Here is a 27,017-nt window from a genome sequence, read left to right as displayed (position 1 = left end):
ACAATAAGTCATCTGTATGATCTGTGGATCGTATATTTTATATGTGTGTGTCCATACATGTTCACAAAGTGATTACAGTGTTTGCAGCATTTTGGCATCTACATGTTTCAAGTGTGATCAGCCAAACAGTGGAGCTTACTTCCGGATGTAAGGTCCCCCATAATTTAGTGCTATTGTTGCTGCTGTGATCATACAGTGTCCTGGGCACAGGCTCCTCACCTGAGTGTTTGCTGCTGATGTGGCTCCTCATATCAGCTTCCTCCATGGTGACAAAATCACAAAAGCTGCAGCAAATGGAATACATCCACTGTTCCTTGTCTACGTGGAGGGACATGTGGCTCACAAACTGGACATTCAGCTCCGTTTCAAAGCCACAGACATGACAGCTACAGGGGGATGTAGGGGACAAAATATCATATGTAGCATGCTTCACATTTTGTCAAAAATGTCATGTTCTTTGATTCACTTACACCATAAATTATAATAAATGACATGCAATAATAAATCCTGTATATGTTCTATAATATCTATTTAGGAAATATGCAATGTAGCATGCAAAGTGACAAGGTAGTCACTTTTTACCTTATAGTTTTAGACCACTAGCTTTTCAATCAGTAAGATTATATATATATATATATATATATATATATAATTAAAGGAGACACAACAATATTCCAGCAACTGTCCTATCCCTAACAGCCACCTGACCATCTGTGTAGCTAATACCTACTATAGGGGCCACCTAAATCTTCGCAGCACTAGTGATTCATGTTGGTCTACTGGAAGTGGACATTGTATTCCCTACTAGAAGCTTGGTTACATCAATATGTATGGGTGGAGCTCCAGAAGAGGGTTATGCCTGGGAAACTATATAATGATTCTAGGTACTTTTGTAATATATAGGCATGATGAGGGGCTAATTGTTTCTTGTTAACTCTTCCAATGATGGAGGAAAGAACAGAACTCTGAATATTTGCATTCTTCCATTTACAGATATGTTGCAAGATGACATTATACTAACAGAGTACAGTATAATGATGATGGTAATTGGGAACTACATGTTCCAGATGCTGCACATCACCTGGCAAACTCCTCTGGGCAAACAGAAGCAAAGTAGCGCTGCCAAATACAGTTGTAAAGGCTGGTTTGTTGCTAAGTAGAGAGCACATGGCACCTCAGAAACCAATTCAAATAATCTGGACAGCTTCCCAGGTTACTCTGCACTATTTCACAGGCTTCCAGGAACTCCATGTCCCAGTCATTGGTGGATTCTGAACACAATGCTGCCAGCAGCTGTTCTCTAGTGAGCAGAACTTGCACTGTGGGATAAGCAGGATGATTGTGCTAAACAGCAAACGGACACGTTCATTACGGATTCATATCTACAGTCACAGTGCAGGGGATATGTGCCTTCTAGAGGTCTACGAAGTCTGCAATCAGCCTCTATATAGTTTATGTTTGCTGTAGAATTTGCATGTGAGATATATATATATATATATATATATATATATATATACTGCTCAAAAAAATAAAGGGAACACTACAATAACACATCCTAGATCTGAATGAATGAATGAAATATTCTTATTAAATACTTTGTTCTTTACATAGTTGAATGTGCTGACAACAAAATCACACAAAATTTATCAATGGAAATCAAATTTATTAACCCATGGAGGTCTGGATTTGGAGTCACACTCAAAATTAAAGTGGAAAAACACACTACAGGCTGATCCAACTTTAATGTAATGTCCTTAAAACAAGTCAAAATGAGGCTCAGTAGTGTGTGTGGCCTCCACGTGCCTGTATGACCTCCCTACAACCCACACAAGTGGCTCAGGTAGTGCAGCTCATCCAGGATGGCACATCAATGCGAGCTGTGGCAAGAAGGTTTGCTGTGTCTGTCAGCGTAGTGTCCAGAGCATGGAGGCGCTACCAGGAGACAGGCCAGTACATCAGGAGACGTGGAGGAGGCCGTAGGAGGGCAACAACCCAGCAGCAGGACCGCTATATCCGCCTTTGTGCAAGGAGGAACAGGAGGAGCACTGCCAAATGACCTCCAGCAAGCCACAAATGTGCATGTGTCTACTGAAACGATCAGAAACAGACTCCATGAGGGTGGTATGAGGGCCTGACATCCACAGGTGGGGGTTGTGCTTACAGCCCAACACCATGCAGGACGTTTGGCATTTGCCAGAGAACATCAAGATTGGCAAATTCGCCACTGGCGCCCTGTGCTCTTCACAGATGAAAGCAGGTTCTCACTGAGCACATGTGACAGACGTGACAGAGTCTGGAGACGCCAAGGAGAACGTTCTGCTGCCTGCAACATCCTCCAGCATGACCGGTTTGGCAGTGGGTCAGTAATGGTGTGGGTGGCATTTCTTTGGGGGGGCCGAACAGCCCTCCATGTGCTCGCCAGAGGTAGCCTGACTGCCATTAGGTACCGAGATGAGATCCTCAGACCCCTTGTGAGACCATATGCTGTTGCGGTTGGCCCTGGGTTCTTCCTAATGCAAGACAATGCTAGACCTCATGTGGCTGGAGTGTGTCAGCAGTTCCTGCAAGACGAAGGCATTGATGCTATGGACTGGCCCGCCCGTTCCCCAGACCTGAATCCAATTGAGCACATCTGGGACATCATGTCTCGCTCCATCCACCAATGCCACGTTAAACCACAGACTGTCCAGGAGTTGGCGGATGCTTTAGTCCAGGTCTGGGAGGAGATCCCTCAGGAGACCATCCGCCACCTCATCAGGAGCATGCCCAGGCGTTGTAGGGAGGTCATACAGGCACGTGGAGGCCACGCTCACTACTGAGCCTCATTTTGACTTGTTTTAAGGACATTACATCAAAGTTGGATCAGCCTGTAGTGTGTTTTTCCACTTTAATTTTGAGTGCGACACCAAAACCAGACCTCCATGGGTTAATACATTTTTTTATTTCCATTGATAATTTTTGTGTGATTTTGTTGTCAGCACATTCAACTATGTAAAGAACAAAGTATTTAATAAGAATATTTCATTCATTCAGATCTAGGATGTGTTGTTTAAGTGTTCCCTTTATTTTTTTGAGCAGTGTGTATATATATATATATATATATATATATATATATATAGGTCGCGACTCCTAGCATGCAGCGGCACTCAGGGAAATGACTCTTGGAGTTTCCAAACAAACGGTATTTATTCCATGATAGTGCAAAAAAGATCCAACGTTTCGGGGTGCTACCACCCCTTTGTCAAGGTGAACACAACAGAAGTAAGTGATAACTCAAAGTGATTACCTTTATGTATGGAGAAGGTGAGGAAGTCCCGCCAGCGGGAGGTGCAGCAGCGTTTCCGGGGACAGGCATACACTTCCTTCCCTGCTTGTGAACGTAAGAGCGTGTAGCGTAAGCTCCGGTCACGTGCTCCCGCACCGCGTCATCAGACGCCCTGGTTCCCCTAGCAACCGTCCGTGTATGTGCCGTCCAGCCTGACAGCTGTCACGGAGGCAGCAGGGTTCACAGGAGGTGCCTCCGTGACTTCCTCACCTCCTCCATACATAAAGGTAATCACTTTGAGTTATCACTTACTTCTGTTGTGTTCACCTTGACAAAGGGGTGGTAGCACCCCGAAACGTTGGATCTTTTTTGCACTATCATGGAATAAATACCGTTTGTTTGGAAACTCCAAGAGTCATTTCCCTGAGTGCCGCTGCATGCTAGGAGTCGCGACCTATATTACTGATTCCAGAAGGCACCGGGGCCCAGTTCACTGTGAAGGGTGAGTGCCAATCCGTTGGTATATATATATAGATATATATATATATATATATATACATATCTATATAGATTCAAGAAGCGAAACAGCACACTGGCAAGAGTTAACAAAATACCAATGGTCGTGGTGCAGGGTCCAAAAAAGATAAACATTGACACTCACTTTCCAATTTAGTTTTGAAAAGGTGAAGGATCATCACTCACGTTTTAGCAGAAGAGGATTTATTCAGTCCATCAGTAGCAAAGTAATACAAACAGTGGTCCGACAGCCGTATCAACCACACTCTGGTAGTTTTCCTCAGGGGCTAATGATTAGCCCCTGAGGAAAACTACCGGAGTGTGGTTGAAACGGCTGTCGGGCCGCTGTTTGTATTACTTTGCTACTGATGGACTGAATAAATCCTCTTCTGCTAAAACGTGAGTGCTGATCCTGCATCTTTTCAAAACTACATTGGAAAGTGAGTGTCTATCTATCTATCTATCTATCTATCTATCTATCTATCTATCTATCTATCTATCTATTTATACATGCATACATATATGAATTATCCATGCATAATATCCTATTATTGTAATTGTGCCATATTAAACAGACGTACAGTATACACCAGAAAGCACATAAACAACAAATTTGCATATATATATATATATATATTTATTATATATAGGTTCTCCCTAACTGACCTCCTCACAAAGATGAGATATACCTCCTATTTTCCTCCTACATTTTTTTTATGTACTGACTTTTGGCTTTATGCATGTATTTTTTCTGGTTCTTACATTTTATGGTACTGCCCTCTGTTTTTCTATGCTATTTTTTAAACACTTTTTATTTGTTTTAAAACTTGCTATGTTTATTATTCTCATTAAGTTTTAATAAATTGCATATGTTTATTTTTTAAAACCTTTTCTACCCTTCTTAAATATATGGTACGATACCAGCGGTAGACAGATAGATATACATAAACACACACACACACACACACACACACCTTATACCTTGCAGAATCAGAAATAAGCAACCATGTACTACATTTATGCTTTTCTGAAGGAGAATTAGAATATTAAAAAGTTGTCCATTCTCCCCTCCTAAGTGTGGCATTTAGGAGAGGGTCTCTGCTCAGGGTCAGCTTCCCATTGTTGTCTGATGACACCAGTTGGATAATGGGTCGGGTTCCCATTGTTATCTGATGTTACCAGTTGGAGATAGTACCAACTGAGAGAAATCCCGGAAAGAAACTCTCAGAGCCATCATATAACATAAATATAGACCATTCTACTATTATGTCACACAAATGGTGGCTATCTTGCTTTTTCTGCCTCTAATTAGCAGTGAGTATTTCTGTCAATTAAATCACAATATTTAAATTTTCAGTTACCTTCCCAGTCCCCTACATAGAAATGCCTCCCACAGCTATTGGACAGTGTACAGATGGAATCTGATACCGTGGTAACAGGTAAGACTGCAGATGCGGGTGTAGTATGGCTGACCGGCGGTCTCCTGACCGCCGGTCAGCTTACCGACGCCGGGATCCCGGCGGGGAGGGGCGAGTGCAGCAAGCCCCTTGCGGGCTCGCTGCGCTCGCCACGCTGCGGGCTCGGTGGCGACCTGCGGTCGCCACGGGTTCTATTCCCACTCTATGGGTGTCGTGGACACCCACGAGTGGAAATAGTCCCTGTTGGTCGGCATGCCGACCATCGGGATACTGAGCCGGCGGGATGGTGGAGTAGGTCATGTGACTGTCGGTCAGCAGACCGCCGGTCACATGAATACCACCCATTTGAGCAACTGTGAAATCACTGGTTCTGCCCCTGTACATGAAGCAACCAATTCACTAAGTACAATTCTGTAAAGCAAGTATACCAAGCTATCATCATTCTGTCTGCTGTGTTAAATAACCACCTTCTTCCAAATATGACAAGCCTATATAGAGGGGTGACAGAGAGCATGACAAACAGCTGCAGCAAAGTATAAATACTCCAGTTATTTGAGATATAATATCCAGCTCAGCAGTACAATCTGTGCCTACAGGAAGTAAATCAGAGTCTCTTACCTATAGTAATATGGATTCTTCTTTTTGTCACCAGTTTCGGAAATAACTGCACTGACAATATCTTCCGTGTCTGTGCTCACCAGCTTCACCGCATGGACGGTTAAGTGTTGGTTCAGGTTAGCTCGGCACTTTGCAGCATAGGGGCACAAATGGCACTTATACTTTCTCTCTTCTGTGTAGGAGAAGAAATAAAGCAATAATAAAAAAGGTGACAACATAAACTCATCTCCACTTTGAAACTTACACTTTGTTCAAGAGGATATTTATAAGCCTTGTTTGGAGGTCTTTATGCTTTATTGTCAAGAAACCAGTTTAATATTTAGATAATAATGCATTTCCTTGTAATGAGATTACTATGGTCTCATAGCACTTTTGTTGTCCCAGAGGCATGCCTAACACTAAGTCGCCCCTACCCCATACCATAATAACCCACACACGTCTGTCCCTAGTACACACAACACTGAATCCGTCAGCGGGGTACATCTCCCAGTTTTCCTGGAATTGGGTAAAGAAATTATAATGTAAAATGCATTTGAGTATCTATAGTTCCCATTATTAGTTTCATCAAAGTTGGAGTGCAGCGTAGTGTACAGGTAGCAGCATCACAGGTGGGCTAAGTTTCACAGTTGCTAAGCCTATCTAATGCATCATTTCCACAGACTCCAAATGTTGGTGTGTTACAGAAAGCTGCATTACACTGTGCAAAGATGACAGAGGAGTCCAAGGGGTAGAACAGGGGGAGCAATACAGCGCACCAATGGTGCTGCGTAAGTATCAGTATCCAGGTAAAAGGATTTCATGTTTTTAATGTACAGTAACTATGGGCATGGTGGATCAGACATAACAGTAGCCGTTACCCTCCACTTCTTTTATCAGGGTTAGTAAATTGGGGTAACCTACAATGGGCGACAATACAAAATGGTCTAGGGAGGCAGTAGTAAAAGTGGGAAGCTTGAAGTGTGAAGTGAGGATGACAAGTCTGTACTGGATGAAGGAGCCTGCACTAAGAGCAGCAATAGACACAGGTCAGTGTGAAGATGGTGGTGAAACAGCAGGTGGTCATATTGTAAATCAATTTTTGAGTGTGTATGTTTGCTTGTGGCTGTAATTATGGTGTGTTTCATGGTTGGTTATATGCGAGTCTTAAGAGGAGCTAGAACTTTAAAAGTTGTTTGGGAAGGATTAAATGAGTACCACTTATTAAAGCCAATATATGCTAGGTATTGCACATGTATGGTATATCAATGTAATGTTACTGGGAGCCAGTGGTTCCTAAACTTTTTTAGTCACGGCACCATAGGATATCAAAAAAACATTTCATGGCACCCATAAGCCAAAGGTTTCATATTCAGAAACTTCAGTAAAAAACACATTACATTAAGTAAATTGTGTTTATATGTAATCCTTAGGATCATGTATGTGGTGAGGGACAAGATTCACTTCTGTTTGTTCATATATTTTATGATTTACAGCCATCAGCACTGGTTTTGCCTATTACATTGACCATAAATAATTTAAGTTGGTCCTGGACCACCAACCCAGGGCACCCCTGCAAGTGCTCTGGGGCAGGGACCCCAGGTAGCCTAGGCACACAGTTAGGGGGTCACTGCTGTAAACTGTAAGTGCAAATTCTAAGGTAACATCCGACATCTATAACATATATATATACACACACACACACACACACACACACACACACACACACACACACACACACACACACACACACACACACACAGTGGTGCTTGACACTTTGTGAACCCTTCGTAATTTTCTATATTTATGCTGAAATTTGGCCTAATACTACCTCAGATTTCCACACGAGTCTTAAAAGTAGATAACCAAATAAAACAAATGAGACAAGAAAATTAGGCGTGCTCATTTATTTGTTGAGGTAAATGATCCAATATCACAAATCTGTGAGTGGCAAAAGTATGTGAACCTTTGTTCCAGTATCTGGTATGACCCCTTGTGCAGTAATGACTGCATGTAAACGTTTCCGGTAATTGTTTATTAGTCCTGAACATCGGCTTGGAGGAATTTTACCCCATTTCTCCATACGAAACAGCTTCAACTCTGTTATGTTGGTGGGTTTCCTCCCATGACCTGCTCGCTTCAGGTCCTTCCACAACATTTCAATTTGATTAAGGTCAGGAATTTGACTATGCCCAGGGCCGGTGCAAGGTTTCTCGACACCCTAGGCAAAACTTCAGCCTGCTTTTAACCGCCCCCCCAACCCCCCCCCCCCCCCCCCCGACCAAAACCAAAAACCAGTACACATTTTCCAGCCCGTCAGATGAAAGTATGTAGGCAGCATCTTAGAAGTTCAACAGCTACCGTCTAAATTAAGTTTTACAGGGATGCATCTCACGGAGTTATCCTTAAATTTGTGATAAGCAGACTCAGGGCAGCCCACTCAGATACTGGCACCCTAAGCAGCTGCCTAATGGTAGAACCAACTCTGCACTTACACACAATGCCCACAGTAGTAGTGCCGCTTACATATAATACACACAGTAGTGTTGCCGCTTACATATAATACACACAGTAGTAGTGCCGCTTACATATAATACACACAGTAGTAGTGCCGCTTACATATAATACACACAGTAGTAGTGCCGCTTACATATAATACACACAGTAGAATGCCGTTGTTGGGGTGCGGTCCAGACAACGCAGGCGTATCCGAACTGTTGCGGGGGCGGGCCACAGCAACTGCATGATATCACCTAGGCTGCGCAGGCAGGTAGCTACTCAGCAAATGCAAAATCATCGCCGACGTGCATTGAGAAGTACATTTGGATCTGGACTATGTACATGCTATTTGAGGATGATATGCAGTGTTTAATACTATTTATGTGAATAGAACCAATAAATCATCTATGATTCTTTATCCCAACAGTCTGCACTGTGTCTGCTTGTTTAAATTTTTTCAGAACAATATCTTTATAAAGAAAGAATACATTAGTGCAGACTTCACTGTCTAATTGGTTGAAGCATTGATTGTTTTACTCGGGATATGTGGCTGCGCCACGTGTTATTAAGATATTAGCATTCCCCTCAGATGTGCAATCTGTATACTAGTGCTCTGCCTTTATCCATGCCCCATATCTGCTCACTCACTACTAATACAGTAAGCAGGTAACTGTATTATCCACTATATATATCAGCAATAGATAGCTACAGGCTACAATCCATACAGAAATATTATTGGCCCTCATTCCGAGTTGTTCGCTCTGTAAATTTCATCGCATCGCAGCGATTTTCCGCTTAGTGCGCATGCGCAATGTCCGCACTGCGACTGCGCCAAGTAAATTTGCTATGAAGTTAGTATTTTTACTCACGGCTTTTTCTTCGCTCAGGCGATCGTAGGGTGATTGACAGGAAGTGGGTGTTTCTGGGTGGAAACAGGCCGTTTTATGGGCGTGTGTGAAAAAACGCTACCGTTTCTGGGAAAAACGCGGGAGTGGCTGGAGAAACGGAGGAGTGTCTGGGCGAACGCTGGGTGTGTTTGTGACGTCAAACCAGGAACGACAAGCACTGAACTGATCGCACAGGCAGAGTAAGTCTCGAGCTACTCAGAAACTGCACAGAGATGTCTTATCGCAATGTTGCGAATCTTTCGTTCGCAATTTTAAGATGCTAAGATTCACTCCCAGTAGGCGGCAGCTTAGCGTGTGCAATACTGCTAAAATCGTCTTGCTCGGAATGAGGGCCATAGCCCGGAGCCGGCAGCTGCCACAGCCATGGACATGGTGTGTGGGCATCGACACCTGCAGCTGTAGAATTCGATAGCTACAGGTGTCGGAAGAGGTCAGTGCTACTGACCATTCATACATTGCCTGCATGTCTTTGTGCTATGTTTAGAAAGTAATACATGGAGGGGAACAGTATCAGGGCAGACTAGATGGGCCAAGTGGTTCTTATCTGTTGTAAAATTCTATTTCCAGATGATACATTTACATCTAAATTACTGCCAGAGAGGGATTGTGTATGGGCAGTCGCCAAATATCGCCAATTTATGTGATCATTGACACTGATTGACTCCTCTCAACATGAGCCCTCTTGTGTTTTTATAACTTCCACTGTTCGAGCACACAGGAGTCAGTGCCACCTTACACACACACACAAACACACACACACACACACACACACACACACACACACACACACACACACACACACACACACGGGAGTGCCAGCCTACACACATAGGTCAGTGTCAGCCTACACACACACACACACACACACACACACACACACACACACACACACATAGGTCAGTGCCAGCCTACACACACGTGGGGGAGTGCCAGGCTACACACACAAACACACACACACACGAGTGTGCCAGCCTACACACATAGGTCAGTGCCAGCCTACACACACACGTGGGGGAGTGCCAGGCTACACACACACACACACAGGAGAGTGCCAGCCTACACGCACAGGTCAGTGGCAGCCTACACACACACACACACACACACACACACACACACACACACACACACGGGAGTGCCAGCCTACACGCACAGGTCAGTGGCAGCCTACACACACACACACACACACATGGAGGAGTGCCAGCCTACACACACAGGTCAGTGCCAGCCTACACACACACACGGCGAAGTGCCAGCCTACACACACAGGTCAGTGCCAGCCTACACACACACACACACACACACACACACACACACACACACACACACACACACACACACACGGGAGTGCCAGCCTACACACATAGGTCAGTGTCAGCCTACACACACACACATGGGGGAGTGCCAGCCTACACACACAGGTCAGTGCCAGCCTACACACACACACACACACACACACACACACACACACACACACACACACACGGCGAAGTGCCAGCCTACACACACAGGTCAGTGCCAGCCTACACACACACACACACACACACACACACACACAGGAGAGTGCCAGCCTACACACACAGGTCAGTGCCAGCCTACACACACACACACACACACACACACACACACACACACACACGGGAGTGCCAGCCTACACACATAGGTCAGTGTCAGCCTACACACACACACATGGGGGAGTGCCAGCCTACACACACAGGTCAGTGCCAGCCTACACACACACACACACACACACACACACGGCGAAGTGCCAGCCTACACACACAGGTCAGTGCCAGCCTACACACACACACACACACACGGGGGAGTGCCAGCCTACACACATAGGTCAGTGTCAGCCTACACACACACACATGGGGGAGTGCCAGCCTACACACACAGGTCAGTGCCAGCCTACACACACACACGGCGAAGTGCCAGCCTACACACACAGGTCAGTGCCAGCCTACACACACACACACACACACACACAGGAGAGTGCCAGCCTACACACACAGGTCAGTGCCAGCCTACACACACACACACACACACACACACACACACACACACACACACACGGGAGTGCCAGCCTACACACATAGGTCAGTGTCAGCCTACATACACACACACACACACATGGGGGAGTGCCAGCCTACACACACAGGTCAGTGCCAGCCTACACACACACGGCGAAGTGCCAGCCTACACACACAGGTCAGTGCCAGCCTACACTCACATGGGAGAGTGGCAGCCTACACACATAGGTCAGTGCCAGCTTACACACACACACACACACACACACACACACACACACACACACACACACACACACGGGAGTGCCAGCCTACACACATAGGTCAGTGTCAGCCTACATACACACACACACACATGGGGGAGTGCCAGCCTACACACACAGGTCAGTGCCAGCCTACACACACACGGCGAAGTGCCAGCCTACACACACAGGTCAGTGCCAGCCTACACTCACATGGGAGAGTGGCAGCCTACACACATAGGTCAGTGCCAGCTTACACACACACACACACACACACACACACACAGGGGAGTGGCAGCCTACACACACACAAAAGGTGGGGGGGGGGAGTTCCAGCCTACACACACACACACACACACTCGGGGGAGTGCCAGCCTACACACACACACGGGGGGGGGGGAGTTCCAGCCCACACACACACGGGGGAGTGCCAGCCTACACACACACACACGGGGGAGTGCCAGCCTACACACACATGGGGGAGTGTGCCAGCCTACACACACACAGGTGAGGAGTAGCAGCCTACACACACACACATCAGTGCCAACTTACACAGACACATAGGGGTCAGTACCAGTCAGCCCCCCCCCCCCCCCATACACACAGATCAGTGCCAGCCAACCAACACACCACAGCACACAGGACAGTAGCAGCCTATACACAATGCCAGCCTATGAAGCTGCTGAGTTAGAACCATGTACTGTACACTGACCTTGGGGAACGGCCACTCCTTCTCCTGCTCCAGCCTCTCCTCTGAGCTCCCAGTCACCCCAGACCGTCAAACTCCCCAGCAGACCAAAGCTGCTTTCCGTGCCAGCTCCCATCAAGCCCCCCCCCTTTAAGGTCAATCTGCAGCTCCCAACATGAGGTGGAGAGAGGGAGATCCAATCGTGGGGGCGTGGGTAACATGCGGGAGGGCGGTGCAGCATGAAACTCAGCTTAGCTAAGGGTAAGGAATTATTCTTTCACTGGCAGCGTGCAGCACCGCCCTCTAGTGGCCGGCGCCCATAGGCAGCTGCCTAAAGCTGCCTAGTGGTGGCGCCGGCCCTGACTATGCCATTCCAGAACTTTAAATTTTAACCATTCTTTGGTCGAATGATTTGTGTGCTTTGACCCGTTGTCTTGCAGCATGACCCACATTCTCTTGAGATGCAGCTCATGGACAAGTGTCCAGACATTTTCCTTTAGAATATTTTGGTATAATTCAGAATTCATTGTCCCATCAATGATGGCAAATCGTCCTGGGCCAGATGCAGTAAAACAGGCCCAATCCATGATACCACCGCCAATGTGTTTCACAGATGTGTGATGTTTTTATGCTGGAATGCAGTGTTCTCCTTTCTCCAAACATAACGCTTCTCAATTAAACTAAAAAGCTATAGTTTGGACTTTCTGTCCACAAAGCATTGTTCCAATACCCTTCTGGCTTGTCCAGGTGATCTTTAGCAAACTGCAGATGGGCAGCAATGTTCTTTTGGAGAACAGCGGCTTTCTCCTTGTAATCCTGCCATGCACACCATTGTTGTTCAGTGTTCTCCTGATGGTGGATTTATAAACATTAACATTAGCTAAAGTCAGAAAGGCCTTCATTGGTTAGAGATTACCTTGGGTTCCTTTGTGACCTTGAGAACTATTAGACACCTTGCTCTTGGCATGACCTTTGTTGGCTGACCACTCCTTGGGAGGGTAATAAAGGTATGAAATTTCCTGCATTTGTACACAATCTGTCTGACTGTTGATTGGTGGAGTCCAAACCCCTTATAGATGGTTTTGTAACCTTTTCCAGCCTGATGAGCATCAAAAACTCTTCTTCTGAGGTCCTTAGAAATCTCCTTTGTTCATGGCATGATACACTTTCACAAACATGTGTTGTGAACATCAGACTTTGATAGATCTCTATACTTTTAAAAAGATAGGTTGTCCACTCACACCTGATTGTCATCCCATAGACTGAAAATACCTGACTCCAATTTCACAATCAAAATATCTGCTAAGCCTAAAGGTTCCCATACTTTTTCCACTTACAGATATGTGATATTGATCATTTTCCTCAATAAAAAAATGAGCACCTCTACTTTTTTTTGTCTCACTTATATGATTTGGTTCTCTTTATCTACTTTTAAGAATTGTGAGAAAATCTGAGGTTTTAGGCCAAATTTCAGCAGAAATATAGAAAATTCTGAAGGGTTCACAAACTTTCAACCACCACTGTATAATATATATATATATATATATACACACACACACACACACACACACACACACACACACACACACACACACACACACACACAAGCCAATTCCACACACGATTGCAATAGTACTGCAAAGAATTCCCTAAGCAGCATTTGTAAGCATATATTTTACAGTAGTTTATACCAGCAGTTAACGTCATTAATGAATTATATGTAGTATTTATTTCTAAGGCATGTTCGACTAGGATCATAGCACATTGTTGTATTACATTTCCATCTCCTGCTTGTCCTGTATGTCCACAGTTTATTAGGTTTGTGGAAGGCAGAAACCTACCTCTTCATGTCAGCATGCCACAGTGCTTCTTTTACCCTGATCGAGTTATCTACAGAAAGTCCAAATTGATATATGTAATTGTATACTGTACCTGTGTGCAATAACAGATGTCGAGATAACGTCTGCTGTCGGCCAAACACTTTTCCACAGACGTCGCATGGAAAGAGCTGCTCATTTAGTTTCCAGGCAGCTAGGCCACTGCCGGAATCTAGCCCAAGAGGTTCAGCATCTACAACAATGGAGGAAACACAATAGGAGATTTAGAACTGAAATCTGGAACACATTCTGCTGGAGCTCTTACTCTGCCCAGATAATAGACCAGATTTTGTTGCCATACCTTCTTGGTTTTATAAGCTCATTAACCACAACCTTGCCATCATTAACCTTGCTAAATTATACTAAAGTGAATCTTGTATGAACAAATCGGAAAAGGGTTATATAAAATGGCAGAGAACAGCAATGGTACATTAGTATCAACAAAGGTCTAGTGTACATACAAAGTATCCTACAAAACAAAAATCACTTTATTATGACAGAATTTTGAAGACAACTTTACATGAATGTATGCCAAGTGCTATGTTTTTATTGGGGCCTGACTGTCAAAGGACACATAGGCCCTCATTCCGAGTTGTTCGCTCGTTCTTTTTCATCGCATCGCAGTGAAAATCCGCTTAGTACGCATGCGCAAAGTTCGCACTGCGACTGCGCCAAGTAACTTTACTATGAAGAAAGTATTTTTACTCACGGCTTTTTCTTCGCTCCGGCGATCGTAATGTGATTGACAGGAAATGGGTGTTACTGGGCGGAAACACGGCGTTTCAGGGGCGTGTGGCTGAAAACGCTACCGTTTCCGGAAAAAACGCAGGAGTGGCCGGAGAAACGGTGGGAGTGCCTGGGCGAACGCTGGGTGTGTTTGTGACGTCAACCAGGAACGACAAGCACTGAACTGATCGCACAGGCAGAGTAAGTCTGGAGCTACTCTGAAACTGCTAAGTAGTTAGTAATCGCAATATTGCGAATACATCGGTCGCAATTTTAAGAAGCTAAGATTCACTCCCAGTAGGCGGCGGCTTAGCGTGTGTAACTCTGCTAAATTCGCCTTGCGACCGATCAACTCGGAATGAGGGCCATAATTCATAGATGCTCCATAAGATGTATCCAGCAAATGACAGTGCTCGTATCTGAGAGGCTTACCACCTGGACAGCCATCAAAAGAAATGGCTTGTAGTTGAAAACCAGATGTTCTTGGCCACAGAGGGATGCATTGATCATGTTATATATGTGTGCACAACTTACAGGGGCAACATCAAAGAAACAGCAAGAAATCTAGAACAGATCCTGAAACACCATCACTCTACTCAGAATGGAATCAGTAGCCTAAAATCTCTATCATTTTACTATTCATATCTTCAGATCACACTTCTGCCTAGACTGCAGGGCTCTACGCTAGTATAACTTTATTCAAGTCATGCATCATTGTCAAATTACTCTGTAGCATCCTGATGCTTAGTATGCCAGTCGACAGAAGACCGGCGCCAGAGTCCCGATAGCAATCAGAATACCAACATTGGAATCACGACAGCAGACATCCCCCAAACGTAAGTATCAGGGAGAGGTTAGGGCAGTGGTTCCCAAACTGTGTGCCTAGGCGCCCTGGGGTGCCTCAGGACACTAGCAGGGGTGCCTTGAATTGGTGGTCCAGGTCCAATTCAAACTATTTTTGGTCAAAGTAATAGACAAAACCAGTGCTTGTGGCTGACAAACAGAAGCAAATATTGTCCCTCACCACACTAAAGAAACTAAGGATGACAAAAACATAATTTACTTATTGTTTTCAAAAATTATCAACAAGAAACTTTTGGCCTACGGGTGCTGTGAAAAAAATCTGCTACTCTAGGGCGCCATGATTCAAAAAAGTTTGGGAACCACTGGGTTAGGGTTAGGATGCGGGAAGGGAGGTTAGGGTTAGGCTGCTGGAAGGGCTTGAGTAGGGAGGACGCTGGTCCTCACCTCTATGGGGGAATTCAAGTATTTTGTGTGATAGCGACCACTAGATGGTGCCCAACAAAGCAATTCAAGTGTTGCTCCGCACGGGCGCGCACAGCTGCGGGCGCTGACATTACTGTTATGTTGTTCTGTCATTTTGATGGGCAGCTAACTAGTAATAATCATCATCATCATCATCTTAAACTTTTGGATGCTAAGAAGCTTTTAAAAGCAAATCAAGGCTCATATATGACTAGAAATGTAGAAACACTAATAATGATCTTGCAAGTAGGTAAAGGTTTGAGACTATTTGACATTACTACTTTATGTGGACGTTGCCCTAATTATGGGTAAAGAATTCTATCAGAAAATACATGAGTGGCTGCAGGAATATGCAGGTGGTGTAAACATGATACATAGGCAGGAAAGATTTTGTTAGTCATAAACTATTATGTCTCAGTGACCCAAAATGATTCCAATATACATTAAATTGCTAAATATTATATATTACAGGCATGATTGCTAACCATTAGTAAATTTACAGACAGTAAAATGTACTGACCTTTTCATTTATCAGTAAGACATTATAGAGGTCATTAATAAATTGCTGCCTTTAGGTATTTACTACCTACTGCACATATAAGAACCAAATGACTGGTTTTGTGACAAGCAGGCTCATAAACAGCTTTCTAACCCCTGATGAAACTGTGCATCGTGCTGAAGAAATTCATAAGAAAAGGCTTAAGTTTATATTGTATGGTGAGCTACAAAAATACATAGACATGAAAAAGCTCTAGTTTATGGTCTCCTTCAGTTGCGTTGAAAATCATAAGGATTCAGGGCCTAATTCAGATATGATCGCAGCAGCAAATTTGTTAGCTAATGGGCAAAACCATGTGCACTGCAGGGGGGCAGATATAACATGTGCAGAGAGAGTTAGATTTGGGTGGGGTGTGTTCAAACTGAAATCTAAATTGCAGTGTAAAAATAAAGCAGCCAGTATTTACCCTGCACGGAAACAAAATAACCCATCCAAATCTAACTCTCTCTGCACGTTATATCTGCCACCCCTGCAGTGCACATGGTTTTGCCCATTAGCTAACAAATTTTCTGCTGCGATCAGATCTGAATTAGGCCCTCAGTCAGAGAATGCCACAACCATGGCACTGGGGCGGCACAACAAGAAAAATCAAGTTCTATCAAATATTGGATGGAAGACCCTAACTATATTTCAACATCTCGGCTATTCTTGTATCTGAAATAACTGCTGGCTTACATTGCTAATCAGGCAATTGGAAATAAATTTTTAGGTTACAGTATATCTGGCAGAGATTTCAGTTTGGTCTAAAGGAAAATGTGTATTGTGGTTTCACGTGTTCTCTGATGACATCTACTGTATGCATGTCCATATCTCTTGAAAGAACCATTAAATACTGTTTACTGTAATTCCCCTTTTTAATTTTTCTATCATCCCATTGGGATACAGGTCCATACAACACATAGCCTATTTTAGGACCTTAGAATAATTTCAAGTTCCTCTATCTTGTGAGGCATGGACTAAACCTGAATACAAATTTCAGGTTACATAGAGGTTGCATATTTATGTATTATTTATTAACAGTTTCTTATATAGTGCCGTAAATTCCATTGAGCTTTACAATTGTAAACAGTTATAACATAAAACAAAACAATTGGAAAACAACGGTGAAAAAACACAAAACTGAGTAATACCGGACAGTAGGTAGGAAGGCCATGCTCTCTAGCTTACAATCTATAGGGAAGAAGGCATTGATACACAAGGATAGGTGTTCTCTATTGCATAAAGGACCACCAGATTGCACAGGTTCTTGGTGGGCTGTATGATATGGTCACACAGCAATGTTGGCTTGGGGTCAGGAGGATGGAAAGTGAAGGAAGAGAAAATATGTGAGGATATGTGTGGATATGTTATGAAGGTTATGTAAGCCGTTTCGGAATTTGATAAGCTTGCCTGAAGGGTGAGTTTTCAGAGAACGCTTGAAGGTTTGGAGACTAGAGAGTCTTATTGTGCGTGGGAGGGCATTCCACAGAGTTGGTGCAACCCGAAGAAAGTCCTGCAATTGTGAATGGGAGCAAATAATGAGTGTGGCGGAGAGACATACTGTAGATCTTGCCATCCTCTTAACAAGGGAGAACATAGACAAAAGTCAAATGCCTCTATTATGCAATTTTCTATGGCCACCACTATTCCCATTACTAATGTAGCAGGATTTAAGATGGGATGGATAAAACAGTTGAGATCAGTCTTAAATCTATTTATGTAGTAGCCAAATGTCATTGATACTCATATTTAGTCTTGGTTTAGGTCCACTGTGACCAGGCAATGGAAAAGTGGTCAGAGCAACTCTGAAAAAAGGCTTTCAATCATAAAGGCCTAGGTTCAAATTGGGGAAATTGGAAAATGACATGCCAGAGCAGTTGATTTGTAGTTGGAAAAAATTGTTAGCCAAGCAATGGCTGGAAAGAATACTTTGCTAAAAATGGAGGGCATCGGGTTTTGGTAGGTACCTTAGTGTTGCCAGTAAAAAATAAAAAGTCAGGGGTCGAGAGAGCTGCTCTAGGCTCCTTGTGAAGGACAGCATATAGGAAATATACTTTGTCTGCTAAGAAATTGATGCCCAAGACCTCAGTGTGATGCGTAGTCTGTCCACCTGTGGCTGGAGCCCTACCTCTATACTGGGACCAGTGGTTCATTTCCTCTTCAGATTCCTAGTTGAAGGGCATTATAGTTTGGGGATATTTAGTCAATTTCTTAAATTCCACTCCTTCATGGAACACCTCCATGGCCCAATGTCATCCATGGGATGATATAAAAATCAGAATTTTATTTTTAATAAAATGTAATTTATTTTTTTAGAGATGAACAAGTTTGTTCTTTGTTTTACATTATTTCTGTCTGTAACTTGTAGTTTGTTAAGAAGAATTACCGGGTATAATGAAATGATGGCGTATAAAACTCCCAAAGGCCTTATAGGAGGATCTGTACTCAATTGCTGAATGTCCCCAAAGGTTTCAGCTAAAACGGTATGCAAGTCCTGTTATCTTGAAGGACATTGGAACAACATTGCATTCTTTATTTGTAATTGTCTCTTAGGATAATAATATTCTGTATTAGTACTGTCAATTACATCATATAATGTGCATGGTGATATTTAAACAACTGAATTTATAGTTTACATAAAAATCTATTCTTCCGAGTTATTTTGATATTTTATTGGGTATGGTATATTCAGTATATACAGCCACCTGCTATACTTCCAGTGCTCACATTGTCATCTGTGTTGAACCTTTATGTACAGCTGTGATTATATACTATTTGGTTGTAATTTTAGAATAATACCATAATATTATTACCAGCGATGAACTCGTGGCATGAGTAACTGCGGCTGTATTACAGTACCATTGGACTCGCTTATTTTTGTTCACAGTCCCATTGTTGTGCGAGTCTGGCACAAGAAGGCTCCGTGAGGCAAGCAAATTTGGGCGCCATTGCTAGCGATTAAACACAGCAACTCGTACAATCCACAAGCTCTTTGTGGGTAATTGGATTCCTCCCTATGAATTTGGAATCATGCAGGTACAGGTTTTGTTAATATAGTGGTTGCAATTTCAGAGGGAAAAAAATATCAGGCTGCACCATTTAGAGTGGGCTCCCACAATTCCTTTTTCTGCTTTGTTACAAATGAATGCAGTAATAATCTGTGATAGTACAGTGCTGTGTTATAGCTCTCTACATATTATGATTACAGGGCGCCACATGTGGTCCGCTGTGCCGTACAGAGGGCAACAACAAGACAGGACTTATGCTGGCCATACAACAGGACAACCAGCATCCGATTCAGTTCAAGGCACAATTTCCCTTCAATTCCCCCGGCAGCTCTGGACACACGACGGGGCGTTAAACGATCTATGGTGCGCCTTCCCGAAAAAAAAAATCCAGGTAAATGCCACTCAAAATCGTACGATGCCCCGCATGTACATCAAACATGGGCCCTCATTCCGAGTTGTTCGCTCGCTAGCTGCTTTAAGCAGCATTGCAAACGCTAGGCCGCTGCACTCTGGGAGTGTATCTTAGCTTAGCAGAATAGCGAACGAAAGATTAGCAGAACTGCTATTAAATAATTCTTTGCAGTTTCTGAGTAGCTCCAGACCTACTCCTAGATTGCGATCACCTCAGTCCGTTTAGTTCCTGGTTTGACGTCACAAGCACGCCCTACGTTCGGCCAGCCACTCCCCAGTTTCTCCAGACACTCCCGCGTTTTTACCTGGCACGCCTGCTTTTTTAGCACACTCCCTGAAACACCCACTTCCTGTCAATCACACTACGATCACTCCAGCGATGAAAAAACATCGCTCGAGCTTGTGCAATTCTCCAAAATTTTGTGTTAAATTAGTGAACGCATGCGCGCTGCGTACCATGCGCATAAGCATTTTCCACCTAATCGCTGCGTTGCGAAAAACGGCAACGAGCGAACAACTCGGAATGACCACCATGGTACGATGTGCATACGATTACAACGGATATTATGAACTGCACGTATGATCATTTGATGCAACATGTGACCCATGGGGCCGCAAATCGCATCACACGCAATGCGTCAATATCATGTATTCGTAAACGATATCGACCTGATGTATCGCCAGCATTAGTCACACAGTACAATACAGTAAACAGTACAATATAGTACACAGTAAACACTACAACTTTCAGCACAACTACTGATACAAAGCGGGACAAGGCAGAATATTCATAGCAAGCTGAAACCTGTGCCCACAGCCTAGGGCGCAACTAACAGGTTAAGAGCCAATGAGAGTGATGTGAAACAAAGAAGTGGTGGAGTCCCAGTGCAGAGAGCCCATGGAGGAGGTGACAAGTGAACACCATTGATCTTCTAATTCAGCCAAAATGAAAGGTGCTATACACTGGGCAGTGTGTATGCACAGCGATGATGTGAACATCGCTGGCAGGAAAATAGCTCAGTGCATAGACACTGAGCGATTTCCCTGTGCCCAGCAATGTTCACGGGGGGTGAAGCACTTTCCACAGTAGGAGACTGTGGAAAGTGCTTCACTCAGCTGTTCAAACAGCCCGACGGATGGCACCGGCCATCGACGATGTGGGAGTGCGCATCAGCGCCCACCGCTCATCGCCCTGCTATACACACTGGCCGAGTTTGAGCTCAAAGTAGCTCAAAACGCCAAAAGTTAGATACTTTGAGCTCAAAATCGGCTAGTTTGTATGGGCCTTAAGCCCACTATTAAATGCTTTAAAACTGTATAAGTAATTATTACATTATTAATAAACAAATTAAGAAAAACATAAAATGATGCTGCAAAGTGCCACCCCTAACGCTTAGCCCATGTCGCTGTTCCACAAATCCCTGTCCTGGAACCTGGACCGATGTACTCAATCACACGAGTGGACAGGTCACTAAAACCCCTTTCAGATGTAAGCCTAAAATCTGGATTTTTGCATGTGAACATACATTGACCAGGGTTCAACTTATGTCTGAAAGGGTCTACCCAGGTTGACAGTCCCGGGTCCATGGCCCTATTTGCCATCAGGGTTTTTCCCAGGACTTGCAACCCGGCTAGACAACCCGGCTTAGGTCTGAAAGGTGCGGACCGGGTCTTGATGACCAGCCGGGGACATGCTGGAAGATGTGAAGGGTGAAAACCTGTGAATAAGGGGTAGCCCTGGCTTCAACCGTGCTCTGTGTCCTGGATCCAAGCCGGGTAATAATGTCTGAAAGAGGTATAACTTTTTCAAGATCAGCACATCTTCTGAAATACTCTGGTTGCTATGATAATCTGGTTATAGGTTGCTCTATCCCTGCTCACTCCAAACCAGGGTAACTAAAGATCTACAGATTAGCAAAAACAACAAAAGTTGCTCAAATATTAGTTAAACCCTAAAATACACCTTAAAAATACTGTGTGAACATACACTTAGCTGCAAATCTTAAAAATATTAAAAAAAAATATTCTACCAAATAGATTTTGAATGACAATATTAAATCGAAATAAGACATTTCTTATTGCACTCCATTCTGTCACATTCCGAACCACTAATCTGGAGGTCACCTTCACGTAACAGACAAGCTCTGCATGGAGAAGACTCTAAATTAGTTCTAAGCATTCTAGTGGGTTTTCTGCATGCCGCTGTAACACTCACTCATGCCATCTTGTGGTATTTTCAAAAAGTAAAGTATAAATCATATTATACATAGTATGCTATTTTCCCACGTGTAAAGACATCAGAAGGTTCCCCTACTGGGTTGCTGACCATTTTGGCAATAGCTTATGGTATCTAGGTTCTAATACAAAACCCACACCACATTTAGAATGAACTTGCCAAACAAATCAGTTTGCTAGAAAAGGGAATATGCATCAAGGTACAAGCTTGCTTTACTGCAAATAAACATTAAAAAAACAACTTAGAATTCTCTTGTCACCTCGAAAACTTTAGCACAGTGGTTCTAAAACTGAGAGCAGTGGCTCCCTGGGGTGCCTCGGGACACTTGCAGGGGTGCCTTGGATTGGTGGTCCAGGACCAATTTAAATTATTTATGGTCAATGTAATAGGCAAAACCAGTGCTGGTGGCTGTCAATCATAAATATATGGACAAACAGAAGTAAATCCTGTTTCTCAGCACACAATTGAACCTAAGGATGACATATAAATACATTTTACTTAATTTAATGTTTCTTTCTAAATTTCCCAATAAGAAACTTTTGGCCTAGGGGTGCCATGAAAAAAAATTCTGGTACCCTTGGTCACCGTGATTCAAAAAAGTTTGGGAACCACTGTGTTGATCATATGAAAAAACAAAAACAAATTGCACAATATATTCTATGTGAAGATATTCACTAGGATACAATTTTTTCTCCTGTATTTATCATGCTCTCACTCTGTACATACTTTACCCCTGTATCATGCTATGTGCTCTGTATACATATTACCCCTGTATTATGCTGCACGCTCTGTATATACATTGCCCCTGTATCATACTACATGCACTGTATACACATTACCCCTGTATCATTCTATGTACTTTGTATTCACATTACCCCTGTATCATGCTATGTACTCTGTATACACATTACCCCTGTATTATGCTGCGCACTCTGTATATACATTGCCCCTGTATCATACTACATGCACTGTATACACATTACCCCTGTCTCATGCTATGCGCTCTGTATACACATTACCCCTGTATCATGCTATGTACTCTGTATACACATTACCCCTGTATCATGCTATGCGCTCTGTATACACATTACCCCTGTATTATGCTGCGCACTCTGTATACACATTACCCCTGTATCATACTACATGCTCTGTATAAACATTACCCCTGTATCATGCTATGCGCTCTGTATACACATTACCCCTGTATCATACTATATGCTCTGTATACACATTACCCCTGTATTATGCTGCGCGCTCTGTATATACATTGCCCCTGTATCATACTACATGCACTGTATACACATTACCCGTCTCATGCTATGCGCTCTGTATACACATTACCCCTGTATCATGCTATGTACTCTGTATACACATTACCCCTGTATCATGCTATGCGCTCTGTATACACATTACCCCTGTATTATGCTGCGCACTCTGTATACACATTACCCCTGTATCATACTACATGCTCTGTATACACATTACCCCTGTATCATACTATATGCTCTGTATACACATTACCCCTGTACCATACTACATGCTCTGTATACACATTACCCCTGTATTATGCTGCGCGCTCTGTATATACATTGCCCCTGTATCATACTACATGCACTGTATACACATTACCCCTGTATCATTCTATGTACTTTGTATTCACATTACCCCTGTATCATGCTATGTACTCTGTATACACATTACCCCTGTATTATGCTGCGCACTCTGTATATACATTGCCCCTGTACCATACTACGTGCACTGTATACACATTACCCCTGTATCATGCTATGCGCTCTGTATACACATTACCCCTGTATTATGCTGCGCACTCTGTATACACATTACCCCTGTATCATACTATATGCTCTGTATACACATTACCCCTGCATCATGCTATGCGCTCTGTATACACATTACCCCTGTATTATGCTGCGCACTCTGTATACACATTACCCCTGTATCATACTACATGCTCTGTATACACATTACCCCTGTATCATACTATATGCTCTGTATACACATTACCCCTGTATCATACTACATGCTCTGTATACACATTACCCCTGTATCATACTATATGCTCTGTATACACATTACCCCTGCATCATGCTATGCGCTCTGCAGGGGCGGATCCAGAAAAAAATTACAGGGGGGGCACCATTAGGGACGTGGCTTCGTTGGAATGGGCGTGGCTTCGTTGGAATGGGCGTGGTATTGCAGGAAAAGACTACCTTATACCCCAGTTTTGCAACCTGCACGCCCAGACGTTGGCCACCACAGGAAAGAAAAATAATCCTGATTCATGCCCCTTACATTATTTGTCATTTTTCCTCCTTATAGTAATGCCCAGTATACATTATGCCACATACTGCAATGGCCCTTAGACATTATTCCACACACAATAATGCACATGACACAATATGCACACACTGTAATGCCCCAGACACATTATGCCACACACCGTAATGCCTGTGACACATTATGACAGGAATCGCAATGCCCGTTATACATTATGCTACACACCGCACTGCCCCTGATACATTATAGCACATACAATGTCTGTGACACATTATGCCACACACTGCAATGACCTTGAGACATTATACCACAATGCCCGTGATATAGTATACCATACACCGTAATGCCTGTGACACATACCGCAATGCCCGTTATACCCTATGCCACACACCGTAATGCCCGTTATATATTATGCAACACTGCAATGACCCTGAGACATTATACCACATACCACAATGCCCGTGATATAGTATACCACACACCGTAATGCCTGACACATTATGACACACACCGCAATGTCCGTGATACATTATGCCACACACTGCAATGACCCTGAGACATTATACCACATATCACAATGCCAGCGATATAGTATACCATACACCGTAATGCCTGTGACACATTATGACACACACCGCAATGTCCGTGATACATTATGCCACACACCGTAATGCCCATTACACATTAAGTCCTACAGTAAGGCTTCTAATTACTTTTCAAATACCTGCTCGTTGTCAGGGGTTTCATGCACTGGGTGTCATGCTCGTTGCCAGGGGTTTCATGCTCTTGGTTCCATGCACGGTGCCAGGGGTTTTCATGCTCAGGGTGTCATGCTCGTTGCCAGGGGTTTCATGCACTGGGTGTCATGCTCGTTGCCAGGGGTTTCATGCACTGGGTGTCATGCTCGTTGCCAGGGGTTTCATGCACTGGGTGTCATGCTCGTTGCTAGGAGGTAGTCCTTGTTGCTAGGGCTGTGCTCCCAGTGCCACATATGTCCCCAGTGCCAGATATTCCCCCACGGTGCCAGGTACTCACATGCCCCCAGTGCCAAATATAGCCCCCCCCCATGTGCCAGGTACACATATACCCCCAGTGCCAGATATTCCCAGACAGTGCCACATATGCCCCTAGTGGCAGATATCTCCCCCCCAGTGCTTTATATGCCCCCAGTGCCACATATGCCCCAGTGCCACATATGCCCCAGTGCCAGATATTCCCCCCCCAGTGCCACATATGCCCCCAGTGCCAGATATCCCTCCCCTGCCAGTTATTCCCCCCAGTGCCACATATGCCCCCAGTGCCAGATATCCCCCCCCCCGTGCCAGATATGCCCCCAGTGCCAGATATTCCCCCCAGTGCCAGATATGCCCCCAGTGCCAGATATTCTCCCCCCCCCCCTGCCAAATATGCCCCCAGTGCCAGATATCCCCCCCCCAGTGCCAGATATGCCCCCAGTGTCAGATATTCCCCCCAGTGCCATATATGTCCCCAGTGCCAGATGTTCTCCCACCCCCCCCTCCCTGCCAAATATGCCCCCAGTGCCAGATATAACCCCCCAGTGCGTCCCTTCCTCCGCCGCCGCCGATGCTCCCCCCGCTCCCCTGCTGTTAGGAGGGACACGGAGGGCACAGTGCGCGCCTCTCCTGTGTCCCTCCTGTGTCTCCGGCGGCCGCGGGTCACTGTAATAAAGGAAGTGCTCACGAACGGCACTTCCTTTATGAGACCAGCGGCCGCCGGAGACACAGGAGGGACACAGGAGAGGCGCGCACTGTGCCCTCCGTGTCCCTCCTAACAGCAGGGGACGAAACGAGACCGCAGACTGACATGCGGACGCTAGTCCGCATGTCAGTCTGCACTAAAAATGACAGGGGGGGCACGTGCCTTGGTGCCCCCCCCCTAAATCCGCCACTGGCGCTCTGTATACACATTACCCCTGTATCATACTATATGCTCTGTATACACATTACCCCTGTATCGTACTATATGCTCTGTATACACATTACCCCTGTATCATACTACATGCACTGTATACACATTACCCCTGTATCATACTATATGCTCTGTATACACATTACCCCTGCATCATGCTATGCGCTCTGTATACACATTACCCCTGTATCATACTATATGCTCTGTATACACATTACCCCTGCATCATGCTATGCGCTCTGTATACACATTACCCCTGCATCATGCTATGTACTCTGTATACACATTACCCCTGCATCATGCTATGCGCTCTGTATACACATTACCCCTGTATCATACTATATGCTCTGTATACACATTACCCCTGCATCATGCTATGCGCTCTGTATACACATTACCCCTGTATCATACTACATGCTCTGTATACACATTACCCCTGTATCATACTATATGCTCTGTATACACATTACCCCTGTATCATACTACATGCTCTGTATACACAATACCCCTGTATCATACTATATGCTCTGTATACACATTACTCCTGCATCATGCTATGCGCTCTGTATAC

At 44.3% G+C, this 27,017-nt stretch overlaps 1 protein-coding gene across 4 annotated transcripts in view; it reads right to left on the bottom strand.

The window, feature by feature from the left end:
* ZNF827 (zinc finger protein 827) overlaps positions 1-27,017 on the bottom strand; it is a 524,965-nt gene that overhangs the window by 16,183 nt on the left and 481,765 nt on the right. For all 4 annotated transcript variants that reach the window (XM_063920595.1, XM_063920597.1, XM_063920598.1 and 1 more), the window contains 3 exons: positions 14,090-14,227; positions 5,818-5,989; positions 220-386 (listed from right to left, as the gene is read on the bottom strand). In XM_063920595.1, the coding sequence (XP_063776665.1) occupies positions 220-386; positions 5,818-5,989; positions 14,090-14,227 (477 nt within the window). The remainder of the gene's footprint in view (positions 1-219; positions 387-5,817; positions 5,990-14,089; positions 14,228-27,017) is intronic.

Source organism: Pseudophryne corroboree, chromosome 1, assembly GCF_028390025.1.
Source record: "Pseudophryne corroboree isolate aPseCor3 chromosome 1, aPseCor3.hap2, whole genome shotgun sequence".
NCBI lineage: Eukaryota > Metazoa > Chordata > Amphibia > Anura > Myobatrachidae > Pseudophryne > Pseudophryne corroboree.
The sequence above is the reverse complement of the archived record's forward strand: the minus strand, read 5'-3'. Positions and strand labels throughout refer to the sequence as shown.